Here is a 10,996-nt window from a genome sequence, read left to right on the forward strand (position 1 = left end):
GTTAGCTCTTCCATTTCATGATCATCCTTATTGTCATCATTTGTTCTAACCTCATCAAATTTTACATGCATGCTTTACTCCACACAGTTTGTTCTTTTATTAAACACTCGATATGCCTTGCTGGTAGAGAAATATCCCACAAAAGCACCTTCGTCACTTCTGGCATCAAACTTTCCAAGATCATTGTTTCCATTGTTCAGAACAAAACATTTGCAACCAAATGCTTGAGATGAGCTATCGAAGGTTTATTATCATTTAACAATTCATAAGGAGTTTTCTTGATTAGATACCTAATGAGAGATATGTTTTTCACATAGCAAGCAGTGTTAACTGCCTCAACCCAGAAATTCATGGCGAGTTGAGATTCAATCAGCATAGTTCTTGCAATTTCTACCAACGTTCAGTTCTTCCTTTCTGCCACTCCATTTTGCTAAGGAGTTCTAGGTGCTGAGAAGTTGTGATTTATTCCAAGTTCACCAGTAGCTTTCAATTTGAATGTTTTCAAATTCTGTGCCATGATCAGATCTGATGCTTCCAATCATGCAATTTAACTTTTATTGAATGGCCTTGAAGAACGCAATCAATTGTCCAGCTGTCTCATTCTTTATTCTCAAAAACATCACCCACGTATACTTGGAAAAATCATCAAAAATAACAAGAATAAATTTCTTCCCTCCTTGGCTCAGCACTCTTATTGGTCCACACAAGTCCATGTGAAGTAGTTCAAGGGGTCTTGATGTACTGACTCCTTTCTTGGCCTTAAATGAGGACTTTGTTTGTTTGCCCTTCGCACAAGCATCACAAACTTTATCATTTCTAAACTTCACCTTGGGAAGTCCGCGGACCATGTCCGCTGCAACAAGTTTGTTAAGTAGAGTAGAACTTACATGACCAAGACGTGCCATAGATCAGATTCATCAATTTGAGCACTTAGACACGACAGATCATCTCCTTTAATGGACTCTAGGTCTGCTACGTACATATTTTTTACTCTTGTAGCAGACATTACCACCTTCCCTATTATGCAGTTTGTAACCAAACAATTATTATCCAATAAACTTGACTACATTTCTTATATCACGCATTTGAGATATACTCAGAAGATTGTACTTGAGCCCTTCCACATAATGAACATTGTTGATTAAGTTACTTTCAGACTTTCCTATCTTTCCCATTCCAAGAATAGAATCTTTCTTTCCACAACCAAAAGACACACCACCACCCTTGTGTACCTGTAAAGAGAGGAAGTTTGAGGTATCCCCTATCATGTGCCTGGAGCATCCATTATCCATGTACCAGCACTGACTCCTTCCTCTCTTCTGCACAATAATTACTTGTTAGTTTTGGAACCCACTTTATCAAAAGGCTTAATAAGAAATCTTCTAGTCCAAGGAGGTGAGAAGTTTTTACTAAAATGAAAACAAGAACTAGATTTCTTTTTCAATTTTTTCACCAGTCTGTCATTTCTGACAAATTCATCACATGAACCAGGTACTTGCTCCCTGTTAGTCTGACGACTTCCTAATTTCACAAACTTCACATGCCTCTCCTTAGCATCATTTAATTTATCACACCTTCCTTTTACATATCCATTTTTTCCACAATGAGTATATAAGAAATTATCAGTCACAGACACATATTTGCTATGAGGATTATATGGTGGTTCTATTCTTTTGCTTCCTAGACCTCTTTTCCCATTGAAACTTTGCTGAGAGAGATTAGAGAGAACCTTGGAAGAGTCAGTCTATTTTAGGGAGTGACTAAACTCTTTTTTGATTTTCTTAAGATCTTTCCTTAGCTGAAAATTTGTTTCAAGAGAAGCAGCTATCTTAGATTCAGAGATTTTAAGCTTATCCTCCAATTCTTCCTCATAAATGCTAAGTTTTCTTTTATCATGATTAGAGGTACTAGGTTCTTCTTCGTCAACATTGTTGTTAGACTCCAGTACCCCTATTCTTTTACTCATTTCAGAAATTTGTGTTAGAAAAACTACATTTTCATTTTCAAATAAAATTAATTTTTCAGTCAGCATTAAGTTTTCAGTAGACCTCTCATCTATAGAATCAATTAGTAAAGCAGCAAGTTTCCTCATACTTTTAGTAGAAAGATTTTCCAGATCATCTTTTAATTCAAAGAGAGTTACCTCAGGTGCATCGTCATCATCATCTGATCTTGACCTTAATGAGAAGATTGAGTTGATGATACTTTCATCATCTTCAATGGCCATCATGGAAACATATTCATGCTCCTCAACTTCTTCCACGGACTCACTTGACTCATCACCCCATACAGCAAAGGCTCTTTTTACCATCTGATCAGCATGTGCTTTCCTTCAAAAGTTGTCTGGGACCAGGTCCTTCTTACGATATCTCACTTCATGAGATTCTTGTTTTTGACTTGGACAGTCTCTCATAAAGTGACCTGGCTTACCACATTTGTGACATAAGTCATTAGTTGTTGCCACTCTGCTGGTTGTTCCTTTATTTTGGAAGCCACCATGCTTTTTGATAATATTTTGGAACATTTTTATCATGTATGCCATCTCAGATTCTTCTTCAGTCATCTCGCTTTGTGAAGATTTCAAAGAAATGTTCTTTTCTTTCTTTGACTCCTCCAGTTGTTCCTTGCTTCCTATTCAACTCATAGGTCTGCAAATTTCCTATAAGATAATCCATAGGCAAGACCATTAGATCTTTTGCCTCAATAATTGCATCCACCTTGCTTTCCCAAGATTTTGGAAGAATCTTGAGAATTTTTTGAACTTGCTTGCACATAGGTATAGGTTCTCCTGGACCCCTGAGCTCATTTGTGATAGCAGTGAAATGAGAGTTCATTTAAAATATAGTTTCACCATCCTTCATCACAAAGTTTTCATATTGAGTAGTAAGCATGTCCACCTTTGATTCCTTCACCTTCTTGGTTCCTTCATAAGCAGTTTGAAGACAGTCCCAAACATCCTTTGCTGATTCACAAGCTGAGATTCAGTTATACTCATCAGCACCAATACCACAGACTAGGATTTTTTTCGCCTTGTAGTTCTTTTCATACTTTTTTCTATCAATCTAAGTAAACTTCTTTTTTCTGGTCTTAACCACGAAAGTGGTAAAACTTCCATCCTTCACCTCCTTCATCGGAACATAAGGACCATCTAATATAACATCCCACAATTCTGAATCCTCTATATTAATGTAGTCAGGCATTCAATTTTTCCACCACCCATAGTATTGTCCATTGAAACGAGGTGGTCTTGTGAATGATTATCCTTTCTCCAAATTTGGTGGAGCAACCATTCCTTCAGGATCTTTCTTTTCTTGGTATTAGCCAAAATGAAAAGTCAAGATCTGATACCACTTGATGGAATGTATGCGTCCACTTATATTAGCTGGGACCTGGTCCATGTAACACTATACAACAGTAAATAAATTGCAAAGACAAAAAGTAAAAGAGACAATCACTTTTACGTGGAAACCTCCTTGCTCAAGGGAGTAAAACCACGACCTGTTCTCAACAGGACTTTTCAACTACCACTTTCACTGATCTTCTCATAAGCAAAAGTAAAAGTCGGTTACAAAACAAGATATTGACCCTCTAGCCTCTTCACTAAGCAATACACCCTATTACTTAGCTGATCACAAGCAGATACAACACTGCTTAGTAAGAACCCTAGTTATCCTTAACTAAAGCCCTTACGATGAAACACCCAAGGTTTGATACGTTTCTATCAACTTCGAAACGAATCCTACAATTTTAGAACAATTACAAGCAAATATGAAAACAGTAAATAACAAGACGAACTGAAAGCCCTTGAATCAATATCTTGTTGTTTTGATGCTTGCTCGTGTCTTTTTATGTTTGAATGAATAAGTAGTGTGTTGTGTTTTGTTTGATATATATCATCAAGCTTTTTGTCCATCAAACAAAACGACCTAGTCACTTCTGATTGGCAAAGTACACTGCTCCTTACCAACCTCTCTGACGCAGACATCTTTTACAAATGTCTTGTACTTTTCACAGCTGAGACTAGTTTCATACTCTGCAGAGGAACAGGTTATTGCACTGGTGCGGAATCATCAAAACATCTTGAGGAGAGACTCCTGTCACAAGTTCAATAAGAATTTTAACAGTTGTGTTCTAGGTTAGATACAGGTGCTCTGGATGTTCCAAGCTCCTTACACAATGATCTATTGATGGAGATAATCAGCAACAGGATGAGTGTCTTTGGTTACACGGTCCTGTTGGTCATGCAAACTAAAGATTCTTATTTGAGACTTGCTTGCATAAGCACTATCTAGAGCGTCCGAGCAGCTTTGGCAAAGTCAGCATCGGCTACAGTGGCAGAAATAGTTGGTTTAACAGAGGCCAAGATAGCATTTTGGATCAACTGATCTTGACGAACCCAAACAAGATTCGCAGGATTTTTGATATCTTGATTGTTTTGAGAGAGCATGTGAGGGGCCATAAATGGATCAACCAAGATGGCCATAGATATTATGGTCAAATATAAGCATCGATACTTAACCTTTCCAACAGAAAGAAGTTGTGGATGCCAGTTAATTTGATTGGCAACTCCATGACAGAATTGAACTCGACAATCGTGGAATTGTTATTAGCATTACAGAAAGATTGGGGGTCAATTTAACGTGAAGAATAGAGAAGGTACTCGTAATAGTGAAGAACAGAGAAAGTACTTGTGAGAGTTATAGACGCTCTAAAACCATAAAGAGTAAGGCGATACTAGAGAATGAGTCGATGTTTTATTAATTTATATTGTGCGGTATATAAACAGGTTGTGCTCAGCTAATACAAATTCTTAGTATATACAAAGTCTGTATATTATAATAATAATAAGAGATAAAATAGGACCAACATGGGTTGTAGTGCACTAGTGGGAGTACTTCACCCTTAACCAGAGGTCTTTTTTACTTTTCTGCATAAATTCTCAAATAACTTGATTCTTTAAATGCTATTTTGCTTATTATTTCCGTTGGAGATAATCTCACTGTATAACAAGTCATTAAACATATAATGTCCGCTTCAATTTCCGCTCAATTGGCAGTTTTTGAGATTAAATATGCCAAATGATAATATATAGCCCAACCTAAGGAAGGACAACTACTAGATTTTTCCTTTTGCTTTTCTAATTAACAATGACTGAAATTACACAAAAATAAATTGTTTGTAAAGGTTTAAAAAAAAGAAAAATTTGTTGTAAGAACTGCAGAATGAAGAAGGGACTAAGTGTCAAGAATGTGAAACAATGCGTGAATAAAGGAACTCGTTCCAAGTATCGGGCAAACCAGGGAGGCACCAATGTATACAATCAGCATAAGTTGCAGGATCATCCTGTTGTTCAGGTGTTAGCATTTTGCCTTGACGAATTGTGTGAACTGATGTGTGTGCATCTTTTCTATACTCTGATAATGTTGTAATGTTGAGAAAGTATACTGGAACCTTGATGGATCTAGTCACATTTGCCGCTATCACAAACAACCTTTTATCTGTTCCAACATTTAGTGGCAATGATGTGTTCAATATTGGAGATGTCTCTTTTGCACATTTTATTCCATCAGGATTTTCCCAATCAAAGCTCCTGTTTAAATAACGAATTAGTATATTTTATCATTAATGTCAATGAAAATTCAAAAGAAAACGATTTGTTTTTACTTGATATGAAGAGGAGACATGCTCATGAAGAAGACTTGGGTGCGATTGGGATCTATATTTTTATCGACCCATTGGGACCAAGTTGTCAACACTCTTTTATAAGCTGTTGGTCTGTCTATCTCATCGTATTCTGTTGCTCCTTCATCGAACGATCCTCGTCTGTTAAGTAGGAAACACAAAATCACACAATAATTGTTTGAAATTTGGAATTATTAATTTGTTTGGTGAGTTATTTTACTTACAGAATTTTCATAGAGAAAGTGTTCATCCACCAAATGTATGTGTTGAAGATGAGATAGTCAACGTTCTTCCAGTTGTTGCCATGCTTGTCGATAGATTCAGGCATGATGATTCTGTTCAAGATGCTATGCATATTTGGGTCATCTGAGTTTGACTCTACTAGAAATGGAGCCCAATAAAATTCCACCGTGGCATTGTAATCCTGCATATATTCATACAAAGACCTAAAAAGTTATTCCCTCAGTCTTATTTTATATGAGTTAGTCTTACTTAAATTTAAACAGAAAATTTTTTTGAAACTTGTGGTCTAAAATAAACATTTTAAAGTTAAATTGATGCTCCTTCTACTCATTTTATGTGACACATTTCATTTTTTGAAGAACCAAACGATTTCAGTTTGATCGAGAATTTGCTCATGAGATTTTCAAATTTTTTGAAATAAAATGTATGTATTTGTAAACTACGTAAAAAGTATCATAAGTCACAATAATTAACAATCAAAATAGACTTATTTCAAAAAATTACTTAAAAATAGACTTAGTTGAATTTTAAAAATCTGGAGATAATTGAATTGAAATAGAGGAAGTACTTATTATAAGAATATATCTTTTTTGACGGACTAAAAAGTAAAGTGAATCATATGATCCAAACGAAAGGATTAATCGAATATATACACTAAATGTCTACAACTGAATTTTCCTATAGTCAAACCACTATTAGAATTAGAACCTTTCACCAATATTAGGTGAAAAAAGGTTTAAATAGACTATGAATCTTTCTTATTACGCAGTGGTGACGTATCCAACTAATCAAGATTATTTATTACGCAACAGTACATCATTAAATTGACTAGTGGAGATGCTTTTTTAAAGCACGCTAGTTCATACTTATTTGGGATAATTAATTAGTTAGTTAACATTAAAGTGATCTTAATTGATACAAAAGTATTTAACATTATAGAATTTAACTATAGCATTAAAGTCTTATCAAACTAAAGAAAGCAAAAACATAATCATTATATTTTAGAGAGAATCAATCTTTTTAAAGAAGTTCCTACTAGCTACTTCCTCTCCTCTATCCCTTTTTATGGAGCATCTTTTATCTACTATATTCTTAATTGTTTAGAAGGTTAATGTTTTGAAAAATTAAATTTTTTTAATGAAATTTTGATGTTAATATTTAATCAATTAATAAACGTAAGATAGTAAATTTATTATATCAATTATTTTTTTCTTAATAAGTGTATCAATACTACAGACTATAATAGAAATATAGGATTACCTGAATTGTGAAAACAGATAAAGAATCAATTTTGTTTAGGCTTTTTTTGGCAGAAGGAACAACAGATTGAACCAAACAAACCATGGATTCCCATTGATTCCTGTTCAATGAGTCTCCTACAAACATGAGTCTCTTGTTCCTCAATTTCTCAAGAAGCAATCTTGGTTTAAACCTGAAATTCTTTTAATTGAATGAGTAAACACATAAAGTACGTAATAGCTGACAAATATTATTTGTCTTACTTGGGTAAAGAACAGTCTCTGGGTTGCCATCTCCAGTTCTGATACATAGAATCCTTTCTTCCATTCCTCAAGCAAGTAACTTGAGAAGTAAGGAACTCACATTGATCTTCTTTGTAAATTGGGTGACTTATATTATCATAAACCCAATTCCCTATAAACAGATCGCAATCATCAGGTGGCAATTCAATGTTCTCATCCTCAGCCATTTCAATGCTCTGTTCTATCTCTGTCTCGACTATCGTCCTTGAGTTCATTACCATTGATGATGAAACTCTGTTTTCATCACTTTCTAATTGAATTTTGGGTCTTGAGAATGGGAATTCTGCTATGGACTTGAAATCTTCGTTGTATATGAAACAACTAAACAAGAATATGGAGAAAATCACAACGACTATTGACAGATTATTGTTCTTCTGTCCGCTGTGCTTCATGTCTGTCTGTTGAGATGGGGAAATGCCACTACTGCTAACAATTGAAAATATAATAAACAAAAGATAGCATCCCTAACTTTTTTTCTTTTTCTTGTTATATTTATACTAAAGAGTTTTTATTTTTGTGTTACCAAAAGTATTTGGTGAAATGGGGTTTTCACAAAGATGTTGAATTAGTAGAAAATTGTCATTCTCAGATTTTGGTATTTGTTTCAAACGAACAACTACCATTGTTAGATGTGTGATGTGAGAGAGATTGGGAGAGAGGAGTGATCTCAAAGCGTTATTCATCTCTTTCTTTTATCTTTCTACATTCTCCGGTAGAATCAAAGAAAAAATTTATTCGCATAAGGTGTTTATATTGAATTAATATAATGTTTATTATTATGTGGTTTAATAAAGTAAAATATATATTAATTAATGATGGTTAAATAAAATAAATTATAAATTTAAACACATAACATGTATATATTGACTATGTATACCTCCTGCTATAATTTTTTTTTATGTAAGTTCTCTTAATTTTTTTTATACCAATCGATTATGTTTTTATAATGTGTGGAATAATATCTATTATTATTTCAAAAGCGAGTTAGTAGACAAGTCATAAGTTGTTTCAGAAATTTAATATAGGAAACTTATATAAATATATTATAATAAAAAAATATTTATTAATAATATTTTTTTTACTTAATCACTTTTAATTTATTTATAATATAAGTTTAATATATATTACAAAGAACAATTTATTATTCACATATAATACAAAATTTAATGATAAATAACACATTTATCATACATTTTAATACACTTATAATATAATGTGACAATTTTTTACCAAAAAAACATGATATATTTCAAAAAACAATTATAATTCATATATATTGCTTACATAATTCACGTTTAATACATATTACAATTTAACAAAACTTGCTATAAATGGTAATAAATAAAAAATATTGCTAAAATCAGCTATTATTTTTTAAAATATATTAATTTATGTAATTTTTCCAATTTGGGACATTAACTTCAAATCAAATTTCAAAATTTCATGGCAAAATTTTCAAATAAAATAAAATTTATTCTTAAAATGTGAATCTTACTTCTACAGTCAAACAGTAACTAAGAAGTGAAAAAAAAAAGAGGGACTATCCAAATATTTTATTTTTACAATTTTCATATCAACAAAAAGAACACATAGTTACTACGACAAAATTTATTGCCCTTTAGATTGGGTGAATCTTATATTAAAAATAGTTCTAAAAAATAGTCACCATTAACTACTTATTCCGCAGATCATTTTTTAAGATATAAAATTCTATACTAATTAATACAAAACAATGATTAATTTATAGAAACAAGCAAAACTTAAAATTCAGAAATAAAAATAAATAAAAATAGATAGACAATATAAATGGAGTCCACAAAATATTTCCATGGTCCCAACTTCTGAATGATAGTAAGCAGGTATATTAACAGCCTCCCATTCAGAGATGGCTCGATACTGTTAAAAAAAATATGTGTATTAGACTTCCAAATTTAAAAGGCCTTATTTTTAGTAATTATAGGTTATAAGTTATTATTTTTAACAAATATTAAATACTATTTGTATAAGAAGTAAATTTTTCATGAAAAGTAAAGGAATTATAGAAGAAATTTGACATATTTAAGGTATTATATCTCATAAAAAATAATTTAAAACAATGATGATTATATTATCAATTGAAAACTAAAAGAAATTAATTATATAAAGTTATTGACGATTCAAATTTAAAGCCCCTTTTAATTTTTATTTTAGACTACTAATATGCTTGAGCCGCTCTTGCTCCCACGTAGAATCACACATTTATTGGCAAGTATATAATAATGCAATATATCATGATCAATTATGGCAACTTCTTATTGCATTTCGTGTATTGCACAAGAAAATAACTTTTTTAATCTATAATATCCTTAATTTATTATTTCGAAAACGGTAAAAATTTTTGTAAATCTTAACTTTCCAATTCATTCACTTCATAACTAATATTATTAATCTGAGTAAAATGATAAATTCACTATGTTAATTATTATTTGCATGTGTAATGTGTTGATATGATACAATTGAGACCCTTTTTGACTTGTTGAAACCATAATACTCTATTATACGAGTATATATTAATTAAAACTGGCCAAATTATGTTTATAAATTTATGATACCACAAAATATTGAAACCAAATTTCAAAATATCAAACTATACCAAATAGCAATTGATATGGTAGTGGTATACTAGTTTTATAAATCAAATATTAAGATTACGTAATCAAATTTCAAAAATCGTATTATACCATATCATATCCAACCCTATTAGCTTCTATGTAATACTCCTTCCATGTATTATATTGTCATACTTTTTATATTTAGAGTCAAATTATAAAAACTTTGACTAACATCTTAGGATATATATTTTTTCATCATATTGATATGTAAAAAATTGATATGTAAAAAATTGCAATGTATAAATCTTTTTGTATAGTTTTTGAATGTATAAAGTTTTTGTTTAAAAAAAATGAATAAATGTAATCTAATTTAATTTTGAAAATAAGTCAAATTGACTTTTGAAAAAGGTAACATAACAAAGTAAAGTGGACAGAGGGACGAGAATAATAATAAAATTTATGAAGCTGTTGAACTACGACTCTAATTAATACACAAATATATGATCGCCATCCATTTTATTTTATTTGTCCTTATATATAGAATTAAGAATAAATTTGTTTCTAATTATTGATTATACTGAATCAAGAGACCTATAGTCTTAATCAAATTTAAAATTTTAAAAACAATTAATAAGGTTAATTTAGTAAAATAAAATTTTAATAAATATTTATTAAGTCAATATGAAATAAATAAGATGAAGTTCATGGATATATTATTAGTTCCTCATTTTCAATTAATTGTCATAAATTTTAAAATATTTATCTCAAATTATTTAATTATTTTAAAAGTGCAACTACAATTAGTATTTTGCTATTAATTATAAGGAAAAGGTCTAAAATATATCTGTATTTCGACTAAAATTATTGTAACAATATCGAACTTTAGAAATGACTTTTTTATCCCTACACTATTTTATAATATATTATAAAGATATATAT

The 10,996-nt window shown here is 31.2% G+C and overlaps 1 protein-coding gene across 1 annotated transcript; it reads right to left on the minus strand.

Annotated features, from left to right (window-relative positions):
• Window positions 1-4,952: 4,952 nt before the first annotated feature.
• On the minus strand, window positions 4,953-8,134 carry LOC107021530 (protein ESKIMO 1-like). Its single transcript, XM_015222208.2, has 5 exons — window positions 7,428-8,134; window positions 7,186-7,357; window positions 5,907-6,106; window positions 5,665-5,823; window positions 4,953-5,590 (listed from the first exon to the last, which is right to left on the minus strand). Exons 1-5 carry the CDS (start codon window positions 7,856-7,858, stop codon window positions 5,242-5,244), a joined length of 1,311 nt encoding a protein of 436 aa, XP_015077694.1. The 5' UTR covers window positions 7,859-8,134; the 3' UTR covers window positions 4,953-5,241.
• Window positions 8,135-10,996: the final 2,862 nt, after the last annotated feature.

The sequence above is a fragment of the Solanum pennellii genome, chromosome 6 (assembly GCF_001406875.1).
Source record: "Solanum pennellii chromosome 6, SPENNV200".
NCBI lineage: Eukaryota > Viridiplantae > Streptophyta > Magnoliopsida > Solanales > Solanaceae > Solanum > Solanum pennellii.

Bases quoted from the DNA above. Each gene is read 5' to 3' on its own strand.
- LOC107021530 (XM_015222208.2), bottom strand. From the start codon at position 7,858: ATGAAGCACAGCGGACAGAAGAACAATAATCTGTCAATAGTCGTTGTG. The intron at 6,107-7,185 runs GTAATCCTATAT...GAATATATGCAG, and splicing joins TATCTGTTTTCACAATTCAG to GATTACAATGCCACGGTGGA. The intron at 5,824-5,906 runs GTAAGTAAAATA...CCTACTTAACAG, and splicing joins ACTTTCTCTATGAAAATTCT to ACGAGGATCGTTCGATGAAG.